The sequence below is a fragment of the Pomacea canaliculata genome, linkage group LG8 (assembly GCF_003073045.1).
Source record: "Pomacea canaliculata isolate SZHN2017 linkage group LG8, ASM307304v1, whole genome shotgun sequence".
NCBI classification, from domain to species: domain Eukaryota; kingdom Metazoa; phylum Mollusca; class Gastropoda; order Architaenioglossa; family Ampullariidae; genus Pomacea; species Pomacea canaliculata.
The window spans coordinates 9068696-9095827 of record NC_037597.1 but is presented as its reverse complement, the minus strand read 5'-3'; the positions used below and the strand labels follow the sequence as shown (position 1 = coordinate 9095827).

At 37.9% G+C, this 27132-nt stretch overlaps 5 protein-coding genes across 10 annotated transcripts in view; 3 read left to right on the top strand and 2 right to left on the bottom strand.

Annotated features, from left to right (window-relative positions):
* Positions 1 to 20559, bottom strand: part of LOC112570771 (mitogen-activated protein kinase-binding protein 1-like) — a 55586-nt gene extending 35027 nt beyond the window's left edge. For 2 of the 6 annotated variants that reach the window (XM_025249383.1, XM_025249385.1), the window contains exons 1-4: positions 20181 to 20559; positions 16241 to 16332; positions 1402 to 1522; positions 575 to 667 (exon numbers count right to left, since the gene is read on the bottom strand). In XM_025249383.1, the coding sequence (XP_025105168.1) occupies positions 575 to 667; positions 1402 to 1522; positions 16241 to 16332; positions 20181 to 20258 (384 nt within the window). In that variant the 5' untranslated portion in view covers positions 20259 to 20559. Of the gene's footprint in view, positions 1 to 574; positions 668 to 1401; positions 1523 to 16240; positions 16333 to 17371; positions 17908 to 20180 lie in introns of those variants that run through there. The other 4 variants (XM_025249386.1, XM_025249387.1, XM_025249388.1 and 1 more) reach the window with 3 other exon arrangements.
* LOC112570776 lies at positions 7073 to 11516 on the top strand. Its single transcript, XM_025249396.1, has 3 exons — positions 7073 to 7465; positions 7841 to 8025; positions 10687 to 11516. Exons 1-3 carry the CDS (start codon positions 7315 to 7317, stop codon positions 11149 to 11151), a joined length of 801 nt encoding a protein of 266 aa, XP_025105181.1. The 5' UTR covers positions 7073 to 7314; the 3' UTR covers positions 11152 to 11516.
* On the bottom strand, positions 8700 to 15757 carry LOC112570774 (protein ANTAGONIST OF LIKE HETEROCHROMATIN PROTEIN 1-like). Its single transcript, XM_025249393.1, has 3 exons — positions 12445 to 15757; positions 11798 to 11913; positions 8700 to 10556 (listed from the first exon to the last, which is right to left on the bottom strand). Exons 1-3 carry the CDS (start codon positions 12779 to 12781, stop codon positions 9711 to 9713), a joined length of 1299 nt encoding a protein of 432 aa, XP_025105178.1. The 5' UTR covers positions 12782 to 15757; the 3' UTR covers positions 8700 to 9710.
* A 482-nt stretch (positions 20560 to 21041) lies between the features above and the next one.
* Positions 21042 to 23839, top strand: LOC112570398 (E2F-associated phosphoprotein-like). Its single transcript, XM_025248815.1, has 4 exons — positions 21042 to 21174; positions 21495 to 21700; positions 21973 to 22303; positions 22671 to 23839. Exons 1-4 carry the CDS (start codon positions 21098 to 21100, stop codon positions 22948 to 22950), a joined length of 894 nt encoding a protein of 297 aa, XP_025104600.1. The 5' UTR covers positions 21042 to 21097; the 3' UTR covers positions 22951 to 23839.
* A 2777-nt stretch (positions 23840 to 26616) lies between these two features.
* Positions 26617 to 27132, top strand: LOC112570356 (transmembrane protein 229B-like). Its single transcript, XM_025248756.1, has one exon. It carries the CDS (start codon positions 26617 to 26619, stop codon positions 27130 to 27132), a length of 516 nt encoding a protein of 171 aa, XP_025104541.1.

Sequence of the window (27132 nt, the reverse complement as noted above, 5' to 3'; positions counted from 1 at the left end):
CTATTAGCAATGTCTCCACGAATGGGTCCTTCAGTTAGAAAAATGAAACAACTTTGGAAGAGATTTGGAAAATTTTTGACAGCTAGCAATATTCAGGAAAGTGATTAAAATTATTATAAACATTAACTGCAATCATCAGCCTAAAAGCAAAACCTAAAATTCTGATTCTCTACTCTTTGCATGGAATAACATCTGATACTTTCATATCAGTCAACAAAATGAAAGAAAAGGAAAGTTTCATTGCATAAATGAATCGCCAGAAACAGAAATAGAATCTGAATTCTTTTATTGATTAATTATCTTGCTTAAAGCCCAGTCCACAAGCAGTGTTACATTTTATTAATATGTTAAATATATTAAACTTTAATAAGACGATATAATTTACTATGTAAATATGTTCACTGACTTCACTGAGTACAAAACATAAATCTACGGTAATATGTTAGACCATTACAGCAACCAGTATCAACTGAAGTTATTGAATGTATCAACAGTTTAACAACAGTTTTTTTTTTCAATCATACCTCAAATTTTGTTTTTAGACTCTAGCTTCAGTAGACAGCAATGTACTTACCACACAGTTGACACCAAACTTGTGACCATGAAACTCTGCCACCTGAGTCTTTTCAATAACATCCCATACTCGCACAGCTGGCTGGTGCCCACACTATACATTGATATAAATACACTAACATCACTCATAAACTCAAATCTTGTGACAGTCCTATAAAGTAAGAACACTGATAAAATGGAAGGAGACAATAAATTTCACATCTTGAATATGCAAGTACTCTGGCAATGGCCATAAATCACTTGCAATGTGAAAAGCTATTTTTATTTTTCAAACAAATCCAATAATGGCAACAGTTATAGTTGGTTTGATTTCTGAACACTCTTCTCACAAGTGTTTACAACTCCCTGCTCTTCCATGTTAAAGAAAACTATTCTCATTCAGATATAAAAAGACAAGAAAGAATAAAAAGAATCTTTTGCAAAGCAATGAAAGGGTAAACATAATCTAGGTCACCATGGTTCCTTCCCCCACAAGTGATTTTGGTTGCAACATAACAAAGCTTTTAACAGTTGGTACCTGCAAAATCCTGTTCCAGTCCCCCCCCCCACCCTCCAATGAGTAACAGATTAGTTGGTCAGTTAAGATATTTTAATGAAAAGTGACACTTTTTTTGCAACGTGTAACAAAATTTTCCTTCATCTCCTGGAACAGAATCCCCCCCTCATGTTTGTCTATCCTTTCAAAAGTTCATGCACCCATTCTACCCTTGTGCTGATGTTCAGGTGCTACCTGATTCTATCAGGAAACAGACAAAACAAGCGAATCAAGTACAACAATTCTTTATCACATATCTAGTTTGATCAGGCATGATGCCTTTAAGTCCTCACCTCTCCTGTAACAAGGTGCTTGCCATCACTGGAAAAAGCCACTGAGGTTATTGTTTTCTTGACAGAGTTAAAGATGTGGGTCTGACGGTTTCGGCGAGGATTAAAAAGTACCACCACACACCTGCCAACACATATCCGTACATAAATGTAAACTAGAGAACAGTGTCTCAAGATCTGCATGTAATTTTGGGAAGAGAGAAAAATTTGTTAGTGATAGAATTCAGATTAAAGAATGCACGTGTTCCTTCTAACACTTGGTTAATCTTTCTGATATCTATGTAGAACTTTTAAGTACATCTTCAGTGGTTAATATTGCACCCAGAATAAAACTTTCTACACCATGAGCTTTATGAAGTCTGGACTGAGCAAACAGTTAAAGACATAATGATTCTCAACAGTGCCAAGTACTTGCAATAAAGATAATTATCTGGTCAAACCTAAGATCTTACATCATTCATTCAAGAAGACAATTGATAACCTTTGCGCTCTCCCATCTTTTCCAGGTGTGTGATAACCACTGCTTCATGCATCCAATTTCTTTTACTGAGCATTATTAAAAGATAATCTGGCAATGTTTCTGGTTATATAAGTTTTCCAAAAGGGCAGTATTGCATGTGTATTATTGCTTCCTTTGATGCTTCTGCGAGTTATCTCATCACAGCAGGATGCTCTCTATGCTTTTAAATTTATTTTTTTTTTTTATGCCTAGGTTAATCTCAAGCTATGCCTGCTCTTACACAATTTCTAATTTAAGGTCTATTCTGTGTGATTAAATGGTTTCCTGCATGCCTTTAACATACCTTTGTCATTTTTTCCTTACTGGTGAATTGTAAGTGTGCTATGGCCTAAACATTTTCCCTTAAAGTAAAAAGATTACTGCCAGACTGCAAACATTCTGATTCTTCTGAGCATATGAGTAAATCAATGCATATCCAGTACGCAATAAAATGATTTTAGCATGACACTTTTACGAATACTGAACATGTGTGCATATGTGGATACATACAAAGGCATTTTCACACATTATTACAAAGCAGCATTATAATGGGCAGTGGGGAATCAGAATTCCAACATTGCTGAAGACCCAGGCAAGAAGTTACATGCTATCATTTATCCTCCATAGTCTTCAGCATTTCTACAAACCAGATATATGAATAACATTAGCCTATTAATGTAACATATTTTCAAACTGCCTTTAAATAGGCTGCCACCACAAAATGCTATCAAATCTCTTTCTTTCCTGTTTTTTTTTTTTTAGGGGAGTAGGGAGTATTGGTGTTGGTGGATGAACATCTTTACTTTTCACACTATTTGACCTTGTCTTAACTGGCAACCTTTCCCTGTGGAAAGCTGCTGACGTGAAGGCAATATATGGGGGTATGCTAAAGTGCTTGTGGAGTCAGACAAGTGCTCGGCACATTGCCATGGTCGCTGACTTGGAAGAACGCTTAAAAGAGCAGGGCAGGTAAAAACCCTGCATCTTCTGGCCATCTTGATGTAGTTCATCTTGCCGAGTTTGACAGCTAGTCATTTATGTGCCTTGTACATCGTTAAAAGGTAGTCTGCATTTCTCAAAAGCACTACCAACAGCTGTAAACGAGATATTCGCGGGTGTTTGTGTGTTAAACTGCGGTCCCCTAACACTGGCGATTTTTAAGTCTAATTGTTTCTGATTAATATACTGCTGAATCGACAATGTTCTGAGACGAAATATGTACATGTTCCATATAAAAATAATACATATGAAGAAAGTAGTTTCGCTGCGGTGAATCCCAAGCCGTCCGAGTGAAAGGCTGAGTGCCAAGAGTGAAGAAACTGCACGTAAGAACACGCTGGCATTTCGGTCTCTCAACCGCTCAGCACCAACCCCACGACCCCAACCCCGCTGTTATCTAGCAAAGGGCGCTAACACCAATAACAGTCACAGTGAGGACCGCTTTAGGCGCTCGTCGACACCTCTGTTTTGGGTTTCCCACGTCTGAAAATAAAAGGAAACAAATCTTCTGGTTTAAAAAAAAAACCAACGTTTTTTTCTTTCCATTTTCTGTTTTCTTTCTTTTGAGTTTCCCTAAGCCTCCGCATCCCTGCACGTGGTAATATGACACTGGGAGTTCGTTTAAATAATGCCAGCAGTCCGCCGCAAAGTCAGCTTTATGTGAATAGGCTGTTATGGCTTGAAACTGGACATGGAACACAGCAAACTAAGCCCGTTGATATGGTGGATATAGCTTGCTGAGGTCAAAATTAGCGACAAGTAGCTGCTGCTTCCATGCAAGCTGTTCCATCTTTTACAGCTTGTTTCAAGTCATAACCCCTCCTACCCGATCATTCTCTTCTTGGGAGGAGGGGCTGGATAGAAAGACCACGAGAATAAATCACACGAGCAGGTAACTACATTTCATCGGCACGGGGCAATCGATAAACTTTCCTAATTGCGTGAAAAAAAAAAAAAAACCGTCTCACTTAACATGTGGAAACCGAATGTGATGAGCAACGTATACTTGGCGCAATGTGCTTACTCATCAACATGTCTCATTTCTTTCTGCTAATACATATATCTTTAAACCCTCCATTCTTTATGTAATATAACTTTATTAATATTATTTTTAAATGCTTCATAATTTTAGATAATATTTATAGAGGTTTTCCTCTTCATGCGGGGAGATTTTTAAAAAAAAAGCATTAGAAACTGATGCATATCATTGCGGAATATTATTCGCCAATAAACAATAAACACACTTAAAACTGGTCATCTTTTACCCTATGCCTGTGAAAATGCGCATGTTACAAGAAAGTACAGAGGTCAGAAACGTCTTTGTGTCTACTATACCCTCACCACTATCAATTCCAGCTACATCTGTTTCTTAGCACTCTAGTTTTTTCGGTTCTTTTCGTCAACCTTTCTGCAGCGCTGTTTACATTTGTCCCCCTCTCCCCCACCTACCCCGCGCTTCTGCGAGTGCGAGAGCGTACGTTATTCACAATAGGCTCAAAACTCATTGCAAACATTTTTTTTTTCATTCGTTTCGTTTCATTTGTCAAACCCAAAATTGTGTATCGCTGCTCGGTGGCGTAACGCAGCCACAAGTAAACACTTTGGTCCCTCCCCTCTTATCTTCCTCTGTGTTTTCCGGTGTATAATAAACTATCGAATGCTAAAGCTTGAAAGAGCTAAATTCCGGCATCTAAAAATTAAACTCGCATTCCTTTCTTACTTATCTCAGGCTGGAAATGATAATAAGGGCCACTTAAATTACACACTTCAACACTGGCAAATGAGAATTGGGGGTAAGGAGAGACCGGGTGGGTGCAAAGAGAAGGCAGAGTAAGAACAAAAAAAAAAAAAAGCGCGCCAGCAGTGTCGGGTAAACTACAGGTAAATGCAGGGACGGGTAGGGAGGAGGAGATGCTGATGGTATGACTAGTTCCCTCTGATGCAGTTGAAGAAACTTTTGCGGTTCCTGGCGGTTCCAGATTAGCTGCAACTCGTGCCTTATGACCTCGTGACCTGCAAGTTAACTGCTTGTCGCGTGCAAAGCAGCTCCATTCGCACCAGCACTTCATTGGGACGATGTTCCCGACGTTAAAATTACTTCACATCGTCCAGAATGGATGACTAATATCATTTTACATTAGCTTCATTGCAATACGATCCTAGCTAAAACTTTACATGCCGTTATCCAAAGCAAGGTTCCACTTAAAGTTTGCAAAAATGAAGACAAAACACAAAAAAATAAGTCTGAATAAAATTAATAAAGTCCTTGTACTTTTCTTTTTATATTAAAAAAACAACAACACACTTTTCAGTAGCTTTTACCCTTTCGAACTATGACAGGTTACCTCTCGACTACTACTTAGTTGCGTTTTAGACAATTTCCTGTAATGTCACACAAACACTTTATTTCAAGAATGCGAAGAAAGAAATCGGTACCGCCTCTCAGTGAAGAAGTTGAACTTGTGACCAGCCCTCATTTACGTATCATTCATCAAATCTATGATAAAGTGAAGATTGGAGGGAACAAAGATATCTGGTGGTGAAGGTGTACGTTGAGTAAGAACAGCAAAGCGTTCTTTCTGTCAAGGGTGCGCATGTGCGCGCGACAGAGAGAACCTGTGAGAGAGGGAATGAGGATGCTGGAAAAAATAGTTGTGGATGGGGGTGAAAGCTGAAAATAAAAGGTGCTGCAGTAGTAGGGAAGCGTGGTATCGGCGTCTAGGGCAATCAAGTCAAGCAGCCAGACAATGGCACCAAACGCGTGGCTTGTAAGTTTTGTACAAACAGAAAACACACGTAGGTATCCACAGGCCCCTCATCCCCCACTCCGACCTTCCAGCGGAAAGCCGTGTGTCTCGGTGGAGAAATGCCGGAAAGTATACCCTTCACATAATGCCACAAAATCTAGTGCACATTACAAAAATAAATTTAAAAAAATCAAGAAAGGTCACTATGACTCATGTACATTTTTATCCAAGTTAGCAGTAAAACGTAAGTGTAATATCACTTCAGACAACGTGCGCGCGCTGATGTTTGTGCCTGCACATATGAAAGATTCGTTTTCTTGAAGGTTCAAGGCCAGCTCAGGTGAGTAAAAGCCCTGCGAATGCATGGAACAGTTTGGATAGCTCCAGAACGCTAGGCTGCCGCATCCACATTCCGACCGGCGAGGTCTCCATTAAGACGACATAACACTACATGAGTGACCCGGCATAGCGAGTAAGAAAACTTCGCTCAAGTTATGCAAGCAAACCCCAAACGTCCATGTTAATCAACTTTCACAGTTCTTTCTGCCCTACGGCCATGTTTTGTCCCTGAAGTATTGAGCCGGCTAATTAGTGAGAGGGAACTGATGTTTTACGCTGAGCCAGCAACTAAAGCTATATCACAGCAAAACCCTGTAAACAGATGCCACATGCAGAGAAAGAAAAGCGCGCACGAGATGAGATCGGAACCCAAGGCAGCCAATCTTCACTGTATTGGTGACTGGCGTTAGAAGGAGGTGGGACCTAGTAATTTGATCTGTATCAGGGTACATTAGGGCAATACGAAACGATTTCTGTCTTTGTTTCTACAAATGCCATCTGTAATAGTATTACTATTGTCACAATTTTTCTTCGCGATTTATCTTCTTATAGCTTCCTTCGATGATGCCTGAAGAGATTATACTCCGGAAATTTCTACTGATTTGGCGTTTTGCTGGGTTAGCTGACATTCTCCGACTCCTGCTTCTTAACACTTGTGTGTGTGTATATATATACTAGCAGAAATCGCTACATTAAGTGTGGAGTAAAGAAAGGCCTTTTTCCGATTGTATTTTTTCTTGTTGAGCAACAGTAGCGTGGCACATCATACGCCCTCCTTTGAGTTACAGGCCGCTACCACTTGACAAACTTGACAATGCTCGGGTATTAAGGTATGCAACATTCCTCTCTAAAACAATACTACCCGAGCTGCGAGAAGACGTCTGTTTAAACAGGGGAATTTCATTCCAAATGCTTGACTCTCTTTCCTCCTCCATCTCCTACACTACAAAGGCATACACACGCAGTCTTATCTTTTTTTTCAGCTACTGTATACCTAACACTTAACAGTTTACACATTCACACGCGATAAGATCTTTTTAAATCCCTGAATAGTAGCTCGCCAAGGCGTTTCATTTAAATCCTAAAGGCCTATTCCCACGCTGCAATGTTGGGCACTTTGCGGGGTTTGCAGCCCCCGCAAAGCCTTGTCGAGTTGTGCACACGGCACGCAGAGAGGCCTTGCCGCTGGATTGCAAGATATAGAACGCGTTTCTATTTTCCAGCAAGGACGACCTACTTTGTAGAGCTGTAGCCAATCGGAATGCTTGAACACAGTAGGCTCCCTTTCCACTCTTGAACACAGTAGGCTCCCTTTTCACATCAACAATAGCCATGTGGTCGGACGAGAACTGCCTGAAGATGATTGCGATGTGGGAAAATTATCCGTGTCTGTTCGACACTGGAGACCCAGACTACACGAACAGGTATAAGGCCAAAAATGCCTTCACAGACATTGCCCGTGCTATGGGCAACGGGATAACTGGTAACAAATTTTCTTATCTTTGCTTCGATGATTGTGTACTGTTTAGATCTAGTGATTAAAACATTGTTAAAGAATGATTTTGTACTGTTTAGCGATTCAGTGATTAAAACACTGTTAAAGAATGCATGAATCAAGATGTGTGCTGCTGATGCTAGTGATGGCTTATATGAAATAAATAAGTGTAATGATATGCCATACCAGAAATACTGAGAATTTCGCCATAGAAACATAAGAAAACAATTTTTCTCACGATGATAGAGTTGCTTCATCACAAAACACTCTACATGATAAATGAGCAGCTTTCATAATCTTGTTGATTAGCTTTTGTATTAATAAGATTTAGGATATTAAAGTCTAATGTTTGCCTAATTTCAGAAAACGATGTGAAGCAGAAAATGCGTTCACTAAGAACGTCTTTTCTGCAACAGCTGTGTGCATACAACGGCCGCTGTAAAAGCGGGGCGTCTGCACTTGATGTGGCAGAGCCTACATGGCGTTTTTGGAAAGCGCTAAATTTTCTGACACCCTTTATAAAAACAAAAAAGGGTCAAGACAACCTGGTAAGCACTTTGAGTTAACCGCTAATATCTATATTTTCAAACTGGCAATAGCCTCTGTGTGATAGTCTTAACATTTATTTTCAAATTATTTTTATCAAATCTGCAATATTTCAGCTCTAGTTGTTTAATTGTCAAATTGTTTTCACATTATTTTACAACACGAAAGTGTCAGTACAACTTTTTAAATGCTTTAAGATATCTACCAATATCCTTGTTTGATAAAATTTGATTATTTGTTTAACATAATGATAAGGACCAACTTTATTAGTCCCAATGGGTAATTTTAAGATGGGAAAGGTTACAGGTGAAAAATAATCAAGATAATATGTCGATCACAGATCAGACACACATGGTTATCTCAAAAGAATGCATTATGGTTTCTCGACACAGAATGCACACAAAGAAAAATAACAGAATGCTGCAGTATGCATCTCCATCATTCATTTAATAGTTAAATATTTTTTGATTTTCAATCAGAATCAGTTTACTGAATAGGCCATCAGCCCTTTTCAAGGGGGGTGCATAACCATCAAAGATATATATCAATAGTAATATAATTATAGGTAAGCACAACATGCTCATGTGCAAGTAAAGATATGCATTGTCATTTAACCATACATCATACAGTTGTATAAATATGCAAGTACAAATATATACTCATCAAATTATTTTAGTCACAAGACAACATATAACCAACTAACAGTAACATATCTTTGGTCTAAGTCACAGTTTTTCTTATTTCCAATGCATTATAAACAAAAGAGGCAAGATGTGCAGTTTTCAATCTATTATCTGAAATGGAAAAGGGAAGGGTGCTTGGAATATTTTTTAGAGATGAAAAGTTTACGAAGGTCCATATATTTAGGGCATGTAAGGAGAAAGTGCTGTTCAGTTTCAACTATGTCAGGGCAAAAGGGGCAGTTCAAACATTCTGATTGAGTTAAAAAATAACGCTGCTGATGGCATTTAAGTACAGTTATACCCATTCTAAATTTTATGAAGGTATCTTTTATGCCTCTGTGTTTCAACCAGACAAGATAGCTGCTTAAAATAATAGGAGTCTTGAATGTATTGTATGGGAAATATCTTGAAATGCTTTGAATAGCATTATGCCACTGTTGGTGGTGACAGTTTATCAGTCTCTGCTTCAGGATTTGTAGGAACAGTTTCAGTTTATAACCTTTTTGAAGGTGTGAACCTTCTCCATGCTATCATTACTGGTACACAGACCCCATATTTCAGAGCCATATAAAAGTATTGACTGGACCTGTGCATCAAAAAGTTTGAAAAACAGGTTAGGTGAAGTATCACCAATGTACCATAACAGTTTGAGAATACATATAACTCCCCTCTTTGCTTTTTCAGCAATATCTTCTAATGCATGTGTAAAAATACAACTTGTGGAGAAAACTATACTCAAGTATTTGTATACATTCACAATTTTAAAAAAAGAATTACCACATAACCATTTTTCTTAACCACATATAAAACCACCATTTCAAAAAATCAAGACATTTGATTTATCAAGATTAACAGTAAGATTTAAAGACTGTGAGCACTGAAAAAGAATGTTCAACTGGTTCTGCTGTCCAATGATTGTATCGGATACAAGGGCAACATTGAAATACTATACATTTATCAATTTCAAATCGTTCAAGCATCATGCTCATATACTTACTCAAATCTTAACCAAATACAATATGACTTTGCCATGGCACGGTGCCCTCCTCATTCACGTAATTTTTCACTTCCTCGCGCACAAGTCTGGCATCAGTGGAAGACCTGTTGACTGCCGCATTGTTAAGGGGCTGCAGCTGATGTGGATTCTGGCGCCAGTCTCCCTCAATTAATCTATGGCTTTCAGTGTCTTCCCTGTCAATGAAACAGGGTGGCACAAACTCTTGGTCCACTTTAGATCTTAAGAAGTTGTGGAGTGCAATACATGCTAGTGTTACTGTTGTGGCCCGTTCCGGGCTATGGGCCATTGGTTTCTGTAAAACACCAAAGCGTGCCGCCAGAATGCCAAACACGTTTTCTACAATTCTTCTCGCTCTCGACAATCTATAGTCAAAAATTCGCTGTCGCCTCCTCTCCATCTCCTCCTCAGCATCTTGTAGGTTCTGAATGACTCTTCTGAATGGGAATGGCTTTAGTAAATATGGTTTAAGGGGAAAGGCATCGTCCCCTACAATAAAATATGGGACAGGTGTAACACGGCCTGGGAGAGGCACTGGTGTTGGAATATTAAGAGTGTTGTTCTCAAGAGCAGCAGCTAGAGTACTGTCTCTGAAAACACCAGCATCACCTGCCCTGCCATTTGCTCCCACGTTAAAATACAGAAATCTATATTTTGCATCTACAACTGCCAGAAGAATGATGCTGTGGAACTTTAAATAATTATAGTGTGTTGACCCACCAGGGGACCGAATGGCAACATGCTTGCCATCTATGGCTCCAATGCAGTTTGGTAGATTCCATCGCTGTGCAAATTCTAGTGAAATTTGTTGCCATTCTGCCTCAGTACTTGGAACCTGCAACAACAAAACATCACATTTTAGCAGTATAATATACATGTGCATCTATCTATAGCATATTTGCATGTACAAAGCATAAACAAGATTTATTGAAATTTATTTCATGAGTATTTTATCTAATTTCCAGAGTTTGGCATCAACAAACTCCTCGGAATCCTCAGAAAAACCCCTTGTTCCAGAAGAGGAGACAGGAGATATCAGAGTTCTCCTCACTTCTGTGGGGGCCAGCTCAGGAGAAACAGCTGAAGCAACTGCTGCCCCAACCTCACCCAGTGTGTACGAGCAAACACCACCACCAAAGGTACCAGACTGTGCAAGAAAGAAGAGGAAGGTAGACAAATTAGACACCACCAAGCCAGCTTCACGGGCTGTGGAGCTTCTAGAACAACTGCATACGTCCAGGGAGAAGTTCATGGAGAAAGCAATGGCGGAGCCAAGACAGGCTACCCCGAATGAGTTGTTTTACCAAATGGTAGCTCGTACAACGGAAAACTTTCCTGACGACATTCGAGATCAAATGCAATCGGATGTATTTATAATGATGCATGAGATTAGAAAGAAATTACAGAATACCACTTCATTAGAAAAATAAACATCAAGTATCCCAACTTGTCTTCAGCCATTATGTATTGTTCCGCAACATACCAGCATGTCATTTATAATGGAAACTCATTTTTGTGTTTATTTACTGATAACTTGGAATTGAATAATATAATACTGATTGTCTACTTAGCCTGATGTCTGTGTCAAAGAGACACACACAGAGTCCCTGCCAAGCTACTCGGATGTTACCTGTAGCAACTGAGACTCTATTTTGGACTTGTGTTTCACCTTGAACCAACGGATAGCATCACGGACCTCTCTATGTACAAATTTTCTGTCGTGGGCAGAACCCGTGAAAAACACGTTTCTTTTTGTAAAGCACTGCTTTTAGGCCTTGGTCACCCAAGGTTTGTTGTTAGGATAAACATAAACTGCTTTGATGGACTGGTGCAATCTACACTTTTTTACTCCTAACTGTGTGTTAAATGTCTGTATGAGTATGTATGCCTGCCCTTGTGAGCGAAGACAAATTTCTGTCCTGGGTCTCCTCGACAGACAATAAAGTCTGTTTTGATTTGATTACACATTTATCAACAAATCTGACTGACAATGAGGTTCCAATATAATAACACCGCAATCATTCATCGACCCTAATGATGTACATCCATATTTTCTAAGCTTTATCAGCAGTGTACCTTTAAAAAATCCACTCGAAGAATCCTGTACAATGCTGCACACGTATCCATCACAATTTTGTGGATGGTGTTGCCTGGAATCCGGAAAAGGAATGCTAGGTCAGCAAATGAATTGCCTGAAAAAAAAAATCAGATCTTGTCTGTTCCTCTGTAATGCATTCACAAAAGTGTGATCCCACACAACATCTTGGCAGTTAAAACTGAACACTTGGCAATAACAAATTATATAGCAACTACTATAAACAATCAATAGTGATGAATTCTGCACTTTTGTTTCTTTATGATTTTATTCACTGAAGCATTTTGCCAAATTAAAATGCTATATCGATCAATCAAGATCACCACCACAAAGACAAGTTGTAAAAACAATGCACTAAAGTGGTATAATAAATGTGAATATTCACAGCAACTGCTATAATTGCCACCCCACCATTTCCCGTTTAAGCTTATCCTTTCTCGTCTCTTATATTTTCATTTCTTTGAACTGTTACTGCTAAGTGTGCTTCCTTCTAAGGTTCTTGTTACTGCTATATCTGAGATAAGCATTTAGTTTTCCACACTTTCTACCCTTCTGTACATAACTTATAACTAAACATTCTCGTCACCAACCAAGCAGCAAAAAAAAAAAAAAAAAAAAAAATGCATACCTGAACCAAGGTAACGCAGGGTCACTGCCAGTCTTTCTTCTGCTTGTATGCACTGTCTCATGACAGTGTCTTGTCTGCGAATTGCAGGCTCGATTAAATGAAGCAGTTCATAAAATGTGGCAGACGACATGCGCAAAAAGCGTCTGCACTCCCGTGAATCTTCTGACGATATTTCTTTAAGCAGACACGAATAAGCTCCGAATCGGCTCCTTCGAGCTACCCACTCCCTCACCCACATCTTTTTTTCTTTCTTCTTCTCTCTCTCCTCTTCATGTAAAATAACTAGAGTCGCCACAGTTGCTTCGAAAAGTATCTCGTCTTCGATGTAGCCTGCCATATTGTTAACTTCCCACAATGCAGTGTGCGGATGACGTCAGTTCGCAAGACACTTGTGTGGCCTTGCTACGTGGGAATAGGACGCATTGCGCAAAGCTGTCTATGCGCAAGTTCTTGTACAAGAAACATTGCAGCGTGGGAATAGGCCTTTACTCATTCCTGAAGCTCTCCAGGAAAATCATCGGACTAGGTAATCAATACATAAACGTTGTCGGTAGTACTGCGACCGCTTTTTTTTTAATCAGCTACTTTACCTGGCTTCGTAGGTCTTCCGAGACTGGACAAAAAATGATGAGGGGTTAAGAGGACACTGAATACAGGAGAGCAGATACTACAGTACTTCTAAGGCAGGGGTGGGGAACATTTTATCCTCCAAGGGCCATTTTGAGATTTATAGCTTCATTCGCGGGACACAAAATTCTCTACTTAACGTGTACAATCCCAGCCTGCCTCGCACTGCTGTCCTCTGAGTCATCACAATGCTCGGTCACTATGAAAAGCACAAACAACTGCATGGACTCTGTAAAATAAAAGTTTATAATAGGAAGTCCCTAAAGAAGATTATATAGTAATTATATAATAAAATTATAGCGAAAGTATAGTAATAATAATGACTATTTAGTACACACATACCTCTTCCTGATGGAGGAGTTCATGGCATTTACAGTGTCTACACTCATGTTACACACACAGATATGCTTGCATGTGCACAAACAAGCTCATAAAATCAAAAGAATTTTTACTAGCCAAATCTTGTTTAGTTGCTCATCCTTTGGAGATCCATAAAGGATAATGCTGAACATTTGTAGGCCTGAACTGTTTATAGGGTACGCAGAAATGTCGACGATCATTGTTGTTGTTGTTGCTGTTGTTGTTTTTTTTGTACGAGTCGACATGGTCGAAGAACGCTACGTTTATCAACAGCCGACATCAAAATGGACGTTCCCACTTATTTGTCCTTCAATGATTAATATGATTCATTTAATCTAAATAAATTTGTGGTTGTCTTGGCGGGCCGGATCAAATGATTTCGCGGACCGGACGTTCCCCACCCCTGTTGTAAAGGTGTAGACTGGCTTCTACACGATTCTTGCATGGTTCATAAAGCTCTTATCAAAATCATTTGTTACTCCAATTAGAGGAAAAACAGCTCAACGCTACAAAGAAAAGAGGTAGAGATGATAGGTAAGAAACATATACATGTACACAGACATCTGAGCTTCATCCGAATTCCTAAAACTGTCGCTAATGGAATTGTGAACAATGTATCTGTCTCCTTATTCGACAGTCGGCTCCATCAGCATAATAAATAAACTTTATAGCTATTATTCCCCCCAGTGCATTACCAGGTAATTTTAAACATGTATATTTTACATTTCAGTACAGCGATTTTGGTCATGTTGTCAGTGCTCATCACTAGCAAATGAAGCAATCTGAAAATCCAGCGCTACCTGGGACCGACGAAAACTTGATATGAAGGAGTTTAAACTCCAAACAACCTTTGTTGGGAGAGGGGGCTTTCTCATCATAAATTATTTTCCACAAAGTCTTTTCATCGTAACTTCATGATATCTCATGTATATTGCTAGTAAGAGCACTATCTGAAACTGCCCCTGTGGATTAATAAAGTTTTATCGTAAAATGACTTCAGTAAGAAGGTCTCGTGGTCCCGGTGCATAAACCAACAAACCACAGTTTCGCTGTAAAGAACACGTATGCCTTCATTTGCATGGCGGTACACGACCTATACTCACAGGAGCGTTGCGGCGCACACGTGCACGCGTAAAAACCAGTGTAAGGTTGTAAAGGTTGAACGATCATGGTTCTGAAGCTGAGAGGATGTGGGGCATCTAAGGTAACCTTTTTCTCAATTAACGGATGAAGGCAATGAGCAGTAAGACTATACTGCTGTGGTCTTCCCTTTCCCAAATAATGGGAATATTCCCCACCTCTACACTACCACTTCTTTCTTCCGCTCTCTCTCTCTCACACACACACAAAGCATGCACAAGTACCCACGTTATTCTGTTTGGTATTGTGTGTGCTTGTATAAGCAGGCGCCTGCATTAGCATGCACAATTACCAGACACATCAGCAACTGTTTGCTCACCTGGATGTGTTCTTTGCTCCAGTGGCACGTGCATTTTCTAATTACCTCTATGGAATTTCCTTTACTAATGTACTTTCTTTCTTAAACCCAGGAACCGATTAATATTAATTCCAAACATAAACTAAACGTATGATTTAACAGTGTACCTATAGTGTATTCATCAAGCGACACAAAATGAATAATGACTTTAAGGCATGCAGATTCGTTTTCACAATTTCTCACTCTACATTTCTATTTAAAAAAAACTGTGAATGCCTTCTGGCTCTTCAAATAATGGTCGTTCCCCTATGCATTTTGTGTAAGGTGAACAGTACTCTTTGTGGCAAATGCCTGAACTGCAAGTTTACTGATCTTATTGACGTTGTGACACACGCATGGCAAAGATGGTCCTAAACTGACAGATTCCAAACTAAATGAACCTCTGTTTACCTGTCAGGAAAATCTCATGTGCTTGTCCCTAAGTGAAAACGAATTAAGTGTTTGACCTGGCCAAAAGCCACTGCAAAGTTCCATGCCCTCGAGGCTCTCAAGACAACTTGAATTACTCATAATCATTCACTTGTTACTAAATGATCATGTCCAAACTCCTATGATTATATGTGATACACTTTCTTTACCTGTTACCTTGTAACTGCTTTAATCCATGCACTCATATCAGAGGTGAAACCCTGATACATCTAAGACTTATTTGATATCATCTGTTATTACAAACTTTTTTATAAACTAAAACAGCTGTCAGATAGGGAACATGTCAATGTGCAGATCCCTTCTGCCAATGCTGCAGCTGTCAGCAGACAGACTGCACACAAACCTGAGAGGAGGATCTCAGAATGAACTGACTTTACACTAAGCCCTTTCGTCTTAGTTCAGAGAATGAGTGACAGACAACAGAAGTTTAGGGTAAATAAGCAGACTTAAAAGAAAGCCTGTGGAAAAGTGCAGGTGGTTTGCTAAAGCTTTCGACTCAGGTAATCAGACATTTGATGGGAGCTAGCAGATCAAAAGGAAGGCTGCCAACAATTCTAAATTGCCTTCAGGGTGGAAAAGACCATGTGGCCTAGTGGACAATTATCAAATAGCTGTAATTGCTGTGTGATGCATAAAGCAACACTGACAACAAATTAAATTAATATCAGAATAAAGAGTCATATTAAATCTAGAAAAGAGTACAGCATGAGCTCTACCCATGACACAAAGATGCTTTAATAAATTTGTGAGCAGATTAAGAAACATAGTGCAACTGAAGTTTTCAATGTAATGCTTGTATATTACTGTTCGCTGATACCAAAGGGCTGAGAATAAAAGAGATGTCAAAGAAAAACAATGACAAACAGCATTCTAAGCACATACCCTGCAGGATATGCAATGGTGCCATTGACGGGATCATATGACAGTGCTGCATTTGAGGTGACTGTCAGGCCAAGGACTCGCTCCAATGTCAGCTGCAAGAAAATGAAAGTCACTGTAATGTTTACTCTATTATTCTCTCCTTGTCAACACTATCATGTGAATTATTCAACTGATGTGAGTTGTTCTGGAAAACTTAATTTACCATGCTATCCTACTTTATGAAACTGTGATGATAGCTAAGCCATCATCTGTTCTCTTTTACCATTATTATTTGCTTATGTAATGAATGTTGATACATTGAACACCTGTCATGATTGATCTACCACTGTTCACATCAAACTACTCAAATTTATCAAGAGATTTAAGGGGTAAGGTGGACCCTAAAACACCCCTCACCCCTCTTTTGCCCCTTCCTCAACAATTGCTATGTTCTTTTCATGGAGATCTGCATGATGTATTCATGCACAGGTAGACAATTATATAAAACCCGTTAAAAACACAGATGCATAAAACATTTTGAAATCCATCGTCTTCATGGCTGAAGGATCTTAAGGATCTTATAGTGAACACAATAAAGTTATTTTTGAACTTGAAATGGTTTATTATGCACTAAATGTATTAAAAAATTGGCAATGCAGATTATGTCTGTCACGTGTAAGGCAATAGTTTTCATCTAATAATGCATTATCCTTTGTAGAACTATTATTCTGTTTTGAAGCAAACAGGAAACACTCATGAACTTTCTAAAATAAAAATGTGGTCCATTCACATTTTTCAAGCAGTTGTTACACTCAAGAAGGAAACAGTGGTCATAACCCCGAGAACAAAACTGCACATCTGTATTCATACAAGACATGAACTGATAATCTGACAGATTTTACGGCGTTCTGCTCTGTTGAGCGTTTCGGAATCACAAAATGTGCCCAGGTCAGGGTGCGTGATGAGTGACCGCAAGTTTGTTTTTATCTATGCATATGCACGCAAGGTGTGTACACGACCTTGTATTATGCTCGTGATGTGTGATTGCGCGCGCGCTCACGTGTATGAAGCAAACCCAACCGGAAGAGAAAGAGATAGCTGTGCGTTATGACGCGAATACGCTGACGCCAGAGACATATTTATCTGCTTTACCTTGTTCGCAGCTGCAGTAGACGGGGTGTGCTTTGACATCTTCACCTGTTTGAAATACACACCGTGCAGTTTACTTTTCACTCGATAAGAAGCGATCCACACATCGAGACATTCATATTATTCCAGGCTTGAGGAGATCAAACTAACGCAGCTGTAGACATCTTTGTCGATGTTGACAAACAATGCACTGTCATCACACACTACTACCAGCAGGTTGAACAACACGGAAATCTTTGCGCGCGAATTATGGCAGGTTTCACTTCCCTAAACATCTAAATCTCAGTATTATTCAGAAATCCGCTGTCTCCTCATAGCTGGTAAATGTATTAACTTGATAGTTTTTAACGAAAAAAACTTTTTGAAACTTCAGACTACCAGTCAACACTTTCTCCTATCTGATGTGAGAGGCGAGAAAACTTGCCCGTTGTGATTACTGGTCACGAATTACCGGTTGTGAGCTGACTGCCTTGTCATTGCAGGCCTGCTTGCTCAAGGCGTGTGACTGTCGTGTTGTGTCATTCTAGCTTAGGATGCGTCTGCTGACGATCACACCGCCTTGTAAATGCCAAAGGTGCCGTGTAAAACTAATTGCACATGCCATGCATCAATTACTCTCCACGGCGATTTCGGTGTCCTTCCCTTGCACCCTCCACCCGTCCTAACCAAAATTGCACCAAACCCAAAATGTCACTACATGTACTATCAGTAATCAACTGATGGAAACAAGCAAAAAGTTACGTCCACGCAACAATGACTGGTCTATGTTTGTGTGTGTGTCTGCAAAATATTTGTAATCCATGAGCTTGTAACTCAAAGCATTTTTAAGCAGTAATGGTGTTTGTAAATGGTGATATTTAAGCATCTAGAATCTAGATCATCTCATAGTGATACTGTTACTATTATAAATCACCAAAAAGAACTGTAGGTAATATTGTGTACCATACTTCTAGAATGCAACACCTTTCACAAGCATATTGCACCTTTTCCCTTGAGTATATAGGTTAGAGGGGAAAAAAAAAAGGGAGTATGGGTCTAGAGTCTAGACTGATGCCCTCACACAGATGGTAGAGATGCCCATGCTTGTTTACTGACAACTCATCACGACCCCTGCTGCTACAAAACCCACAACTCAGGACTTCCATCTTTTAACCAGGAATAACTTTTCTTCTTACTCAACCCCTAATCTCTAAAGGAGCTAGAACAAGAAAAAAAAATGTAACAATTACCTCAAAATCCAGCAATCATCACTCTTCACTGGGGCATCCCAACTTAAGCTACCAAGTAAAATGTATGACACATAAAGACACAGCTGCACATGAAATTCTGTACAGCAGCACCAAAAATGGTTCATAGCTATAGCAGTTAAATGCCAGATTTTAGATGAGAACATCCACTGCCTATTTTTAGCAAATGTGTTAGCAACATCAATGTCACTAAATCTCTTTCTCTTTCTGCCTTCACACTGTTCTTCTCTGCTGTATTAAAAGAATTAGTACAAATGACAAAGTAACAAATGAGTAAAAACAAAAGTAAAAACATCAGCTGTCTGTCACAGAACAGTGGAACAAACTGATTAAAAACTGTCAATAAAACCAAACAGCAGTCTATTTAATAGAGCACACTATGGAGGAAAAGAACCATTGGTCTACAACAAATATCTTTACATTGCAACAACGCTTTCCCATTTCATTTTCTTAGGTCAGTCTCAAGTAGTTTTGAATATTTATAAATAAATATTTACATTTTCCAAACATTAACATATCTGAAAAAAGAATGTCCATTTTCAGCATTTCTAAAGAGCTCCTGTCTTTTATGAACTTTAAAGAATTGCATGAGATTTGGATCTAAATTACATGTTGTGATCAAATAAAATTTATGATGACTACACTGATCCAACTCTGATATAGGTTTTTGCTTAATTTGTCTATCATATGTAACATATAAAGTTTTCTTCATCTGATTAAGTGATGAACAACATTCAACAGCAATCAAATCTGTCTTTTTATCAATCTCTGCCATTTTTTTTTTATTTAGGCCAAGTTACTCTAGCATAATTAACAGATTAGCTCCACTCAAAATATCCATAATTTTAGCTCTCTTTTTCTTATAGCCCTCTACAGTTTACACCTTCTCAGCTATAATTGTTTCTCGACTAGCACGATGACTGTATATATTAATTTGGTTATTTCAGTCCCAATATATTTGATGGGTATGTTCCAATTTGTTCTGCTTCCTCTAAGTTTATCAATTATTTAGTTACATCTTTAAGCCTCATAATGTTACTGTATTAACCTTGTTTGACTCTAACAACCAGCCACAATAATTCAGTTTGCATTTTAAATCTTACTGGCCTAGTGATCTTATCTATAATATTCTAAGATTGATACAACATCAAATGAAAATTAGCAATATGCTTTAGCTCTCCAACCTCCCCACATACCCCAGAGACTATGGTATACAACGTGACATACATGGATGTAAGCTTACTGGACAGATGCTAATTCAGTACCATCAGTAACATCCTTTGTGTGTGTGTGTGCACTTAAGCAGAAAAACACCTGTGCAATATTCTTCTCTTTCGATACATTATTCTTTAACTTAACTTTTATCTGCAGAAAACAAGCTTAGGATGGCAGCAGCCTCATCCATACAATACCTTCCCATGTGATCTGAATGTACCCAATCTATGCAATTTTGATAATTCCCTTACCTAAGCATCTACTTTCGTTCACAGTCACTGTCATGGTTCGTAACAAGAACAAACGATGTGAGTTTGCGACAGGCAGACGACAGGTAGAAGTAGACTTACCCTCTGTCCGACTGGCTGAACCTTGCTTTTTCGTTTGACGGTTGGTGAACGAAGGATCTTCCTCTGGCCTTTATCCATTTTGACGTAATAGTCTAGCTTTACATCCTCACCCGAACATCTTCAAACCATGACTGTGTTTACTTCCCACAACTCTTTCAATTTCAAACTCAGTGTCTGGTACTATCTCGTGCAACGTGTGCCCCCGAGGTCAGTGCACTCCGCCTACGAAAAAGACAAGCATGAGGATTGGTTACTGATTCAGCAGCTCTATATATATATTTGCTCACTAATCATATACTGATTCCTCCTCAATATAGATTAAGACCCCCATGGAAACTGTCCGTCTCTTTTATAATTAAAATATACTTAGTACTAAGAAGTACATAAGCTTATCAGTTGGCGAAGTTCCACATTTACCCAATCAGAACAACTGTAACAAGAATATTACGATGGCAGTTCTCTTCAAACTGTTTAAGCACAGTAACCATAGACAATTGATTTGTAATTATTAAATTATTGCATTTAATTGTGTGCATCTCTTTAAAACCAGCTCTTTGATTAATTTTTCTTATATTTCTATTGAATGTGACAAGCCCGTTGACGGTGCAAACCGAAAATTAGTTATGATGAAGTGGAGAAAATTTCCGTAAAAGAGTCATTTCCCTTACATATGAATCTGTGAGTACTCATTGCTCTCCCCTACAATTGCAATTGTATTATAAGTTACCGATTTATTGACCATTTGATCACCATAATCTATGTTTCAGAGATCGAACTTAAATGAAGCATACATATTAACATGCATGTTACTATAAACCATTTTTATTCATACTTGCCTGTTTCTGTTTATTTTTTGACAAGACAATGTGTCATTCAGGGGACTTCACTCTTAGTCTTTGAAAAAGCAACTGTGAGAAATGGCGGAGTATGTATCTCAACAGTCTTATGACTACTTGGACTTTGGCGATGATAGCGAAGAAGAAAAGGCAGAAAGGTATTAAGCATTTATTTTTTGTTATAAAAATAATTACACAATACCTCTAAGGTTACCAAAGTTAAATATATGTTTTTGACAGTCGATAGATGCAGTGGGTGATAAAGGCCTATCGGCATCTTATAAACAAGTCGTCCAACTACATCTATGATTTTAAGTGTCGTTGGTATAGTAATCAGGTCGACTGACCTTTTGTTTTGCTTCTTTTGTGTTGCTTGGTCATTTGGAGCTGGCAAACATTTGAGTCAAAACACTGAATCTAGCCACACAGCTTTTTGGTTTACTACGCTTTACAATTCCATAACAAAATTCCTTTTCAGTTCCGAGGATGAGATCGACATTATTCTGAATGGTACCCCGGAACAACGCCGTCACCTGCATCACAACAGTCAAAGACTCAAGCATGGAAGGAGGCAGAATAAAAGACAACCATGTACAAACGACTTTTCCTCAAGCGAGGATGAATTTGAGAGAGAGATGAATGCTGAACTGGACAAAACAGTTCGCTTGCTAGAAAAAGCAAGAGGCAAGTGGTTAATTTATATTCCGTTTGAGGTAGACTTTTAGGTCACAGTGGTTGTAATTTTAGGCTACTCAATTATATATGACACTGTTTTAGAGTTTATACAAAATGAATATACATTTAGATTGCATTTTCATATGTATGTTTTTCATGAAGATGTAACTGAGGTTTTATGTAATTTGAAAGGTTTCTTTTTGTTTTAATGACTGGTATTTTTCTGTAACATACTTATTGTTAAAAACTGACAAGTTCATCATCTTCAACATTGGTTACAGATGTTAGTAGGAAAGAAAGTAAAGAACAGTCTGCTAATAGACACGGTGGTGGCAGCAGCAGTGTTGGGAATGATGCAGTGAAAACTGACCAGCATGATGGAAAACCTCATCATCAGTCCTCTGGATTATCTAATGATGATTTACTATATGATCCTGATATGGATGACGATGATCAACGTTGGGTTGATCATCAGCGCCAGATTCATCGTGGTATTGATTGTCAGAATACAAATAACAACAGTAAAAAATTGGGAAAGAAAACAGCCCCACAAAGTGATGCAGTCCTTGATTGCCCAGCCTGTTTGACTACATTATGCATAGATTGCCAGAGGTATTTAATGCATGAAAATAACATCAATACTTATGATGCAAAATATCCTATAATATCTAATGAATTTTATTTTACATATGGAAATTTGTTTCACAATCTTCACTGAATTTGTGTATGTACTATATATGTCAGGAATTTAAAAAACTGTACTTCATAACTATTTTTTATTTTGAAAAATTATATTTTGTATGAATGTTACCCAGATATTTGTTACATTTTTGGTTATAGTTAATATTGTGTTAAGGGATTAGATTTCACTTTAGACAAATATAAATCAGTATGAAGATACCATGTAACAAACTTTAAAAAGCTTTTTTGTTTCATTTATAATAAAAAAGATCATTTTTCCAACTTTGATTTACTGCAGGCATGAAGTGTATCACAACCAGTATCGAGCTATGTTTGTAATGAACTGCAAAATCGAGACAAGCGAGCTTTTGGAAGTTCCTGAACAAGCATCCAAGAAAAAGTCTAGATCAAAGAAATTAAAGCCCTCAGTAGAAGAGATAAAATCAGAAGAAACATCCACATCTGAAGACAAGGACAAATTTCATCCAGTAAAATGCGAAGAGTGTGATACTGTTGTTGGTGTGATTGATCTTGGTGAAGTCTATCATTTTTTTAATGTACTTGCTAGCTATGCTTAAATTATTTCAGTGTGTGAACTGGATGTTCCTGTACTGACGTTAAAAGGGCTGTTGACCAACCATCAGTAAACAGCATCCAACTCATTGTGTTAGGTTGTTCGTAATGATTTTTAGGTTATTCGTCTTTATTGTTGATGGTCATGATTAAAGTGATAGCCCATCTTGTGCTCATAACCCTGCAGCAGGAAGAGGAACCAACCTGACCATGTATTTTTACCTTTGATAATGGTGAAGTCATTTCGGAAGTTAGATTGTTTATCTTGGTGGCAATTGTCATCATAGAAATGACAACCAGCGTTAAAAATGTATTGAGAAGTTACTGAATTTTATATAATTTACTTTATATGTGGTGTGATTTTAATACAGATATTTGTGAAAGATGCAAGAGTTGCTTATTCATCATTTATGCATACTCCACTTTTATCACTTTTTTTTTTACATTTGCTTCTTACTAGAGATTTAAACTATGCATATCTGATTTCAGCTATAATCCATGCAACATACTGTTACTATAAATTGTAGTGTTTCAGCAAAAGATTTTCTAGCAATGGTTCATGTTTGGTAGTGCAATGGGGTGTTTTAATCTTTGACAATCTCCGTTCTGTTTTTATTTTCTCTAAGGAATTGACAGGTAGAAAGGGGTTTGGTGATGAGAGTGGAGAGATAAAATAGAAAAACATGCCTCAAGGTATGCATGTCATGTCAGTGATGGGCGGAATAGGAAGTGAGGAACTAGTAATAAAGACACAGAGCTGAATGTGTTAATCAAAATTATTGTAATATGTTTGATAATATTTTGGTAAGTAATCAATTTGATGAGTAAAAGAATGTCATTTTCTGCAATCTTACAATATAAAAAAAATGCAATAAAGAGATGTGCAATAAATAATGTCTCAGAGCTCAATAAAAGTAAAACATTGAATTTCAGAAAGGTCAAAGATAATTTAATGAGAGTTAACCTACAACAAATAGGCTGGCAAATCTACCTTTAGATACCAAGACTGCTAATGGAGATTAGAAATGAAATCTTCAAATTTTTTTTTTTAAAGATTGTTACATTATCTTTCATTCTATTCAGCTGTACAACGAAACTATCAATAGAAAACTTTACGAGCCTTTACTTTGTAGACCCCTGGTTCCCTTTTTTGAAATCCTAGAAAAATCTCTGAATTGTTTTAAGTTTATCTGAAAATGACACCAATAATAAATTCATTCACAGCAGCAGTCAAATATAAATGATAAAAAATATGTATTATTAACTAAGGAAATATAAATAATTCATCTTTCATGTTAAGTTTTATCTGCAACTAATAAAAACAATTCAAGGTTTTGGTTGGGGGCTGGGAGAATTGGTGGTTTACACAGAGGCAGCAACTATAAGGCTATATCACAGCAAGGCAACCAGCCCTGGAAACAGATACCACATACAGAGAAAGAACAGTATGCCCGGGGCAAGGGCTGAACCCAGGACAGCCAATCTTCATTGTATTGGTGACAGGCGCTGTTACGTCACCGGACCGCCTCAAGGTTTTGCGGGTTAGGGTTGGGGGAAGGACTACTGTAGTAGTAATAGTGTTTTGGAGCTTAGGCCTTTACTTCATGGCTTGCTAAACATCCTCTATTTATATATTTTTTATCTTTTCATCATAATGTGCATGCTAGAAGACTTGCAACAAATGACATTTGTATGTTTTAGATACAGTTAAACAAATCCTTTGTACAGCTTTAGAAATATACTTCTATCTAATTACTTAAATATTCTTCAAAATTTACTTATCTGATTCACTTTTCCTACTACCCCTTGAATTTAAGGGTCAAATAATAACTGAGTGTCTAGACACTCAAGTCTTTCTTACATATTTTGCTTACATAAGCTATCACTATTATAATACTCATCTTGTATTCCCTTTTTTTATTTTGTTTTACTAGCATGTAACATACAACATTTTGACACAAATGAAATTTCTACACAGCATTCCAGTTCTGTAGCTTGATCATTTCACTTTGTAGATGATTCTTTATCATGTCTATCACATTTTTCATTAAGAATATCATCAGCAAATAACTTACACACATTTGAAAGTTTCTTTATGTAAGTTAATTGTTGATGCACACCATTAATAAGATTGGGCCAAGGATATTGGCCAGAAAGATTCCTTCAACACAATTGTAATCTAACCATAATATATTGTTTTTTATCAGTTACAAATTAACAATCCATGTAAGTAAACTTAATAATCAGAGCACATATATATATAACACTGCTCCCCAATCTAAGTCAGATTCACAGTGCATTGCAAAACCTACTTAAACTTCTGCTCACCGACCAATCCCGTCCCTTCCCAATATACACACACATCACAGATACATATCATCTTGTACAAGTCCTACACAACCGCAATAAGTACATTGACTTTTTTTCGTGGTCTAATGGTGGTATGCACTTTCACAGAGAAACATCAAAACTGTCAGGGTCTGTTAGAGGATGCACAGCGTCAAATGCAATCCGTGATGCTGGTGTCATTTCAGTTTAAGCCATTGCTGTAGCCAAGACAGTTGACGCCATGCAATGGCAAATGAGAACGTCCAGAAGGTCAGGAAGTCGTGGAAGAAGAAGCGACAATATGATTCTCAATTCCATATAAGCTGCTATATATATATATAGTTTCTTCAATAGTCTTCCCTTCCCCAATTCCGTAACAAATACATTTTTTTTTAAATCTCTACTTTTTCGTTTGGCCTTTAGAACTTGTGCGATATATAACAGTGGATATGCACGTCGACGAGTGACCGAGATCAAACCTTTGTTTCATCAGCTCATTTCAGAAACTTCTTGGTTTTCTTTAACTATTAAGCAACATAGTACTACAGATGGCCAATCCCTTAAATAACTATACATAAACTATATATGCGGTCATCGGTCCTTGCGCCCTTCTCACTTGCTCCCATGTGACCTCGTCAAAGCTAAGAATGGTCAGTTATTAGAAGTTTTAAGTGAACCGACAATTCGAATCCGGCGAATAATAACAAAGACTTTTTATTAAATCACGGACGCATTCTGTGATTTATTGATACCAAATTCTTCTTCCGACACTGATTGAGTACGTAAGTACGCAAGCATACGCAGTCGTCTCCCTTGACATCGATACGCTCCAATAAAGCTATAGTCCATGTGTAGAAGGTGGATTAAGGTCCGGCTTTTTTAAAATCTCTTTGTTTACAATTATAGACTGTACTGGTTAGGACACAGGCCAGATAATACATTAAACATTATTGATGTACCCCATTTAGTAGCAGTATTGTTTCTGCTTCACTTATTTTGTGTCAAGCTCTTTGTTTTGCTAAATTGTTGTTCGTCAATCGAGAGCATGTCAAATGTGTAGTTGTTTATCTGTATAGTAATCTCTTAAGTTTTATTACCAGCTGTGAAAACTGCAATCGATACTGTGAAAGCATAACCTCATATATATATATTCCTAAAACGAAAACTCGTCACGATATTTCTCAATGAATTTAAAATAATTTTTAAAAAAATGTAGCTGCGCTTTTTAAATGATTTTTATTTCTTATTAAATCTTTATTAATTCGAAGAAGTCTTAACAGTGTTTCTGAAGAATATTTTGTATGCACTAATATGTGTACATACATGTATTTGTTTCCAGAATTATGACAAAGTTAGTAGCACTTACAATACTTGGTCGTTTCTACATCTACGCTATTCATGGCTATGCTACAGAAGTGATGTTCACAGCGGTATGGGAATTTGTGGTCAACTTCAACATGAAACTTCCAGGAGTGACCAGTATCTGGTCTTTTCCAATTTATGGTATATCAGTATTGGTAGTTGAACAGCTTTATCTTATTTTAGATGCTCACAAAATACCACTTATAGTGAGAGCACTTGTCTACACAATATGGACGTATTGTTGGGAATTTAGCACGGGATTTGTACTTCGCCAGTTTGATGCATGTCCATGGGATTACACACCATTCGAAGGAGACTTTATGGGTCTGGTCACCTTAGAGTACTTGCCTCTTTGGTACTTCGGTGCAATATTTGTGGAAAGGGTTATCATCTTCTATACACGACGCATTTATCTTGGACCACCTATTGAGAAAATGCCAGATGTGCAGCTTGTTATATCATCAGGAACTCTGGAGGCATCAAGAAAGAATATATAA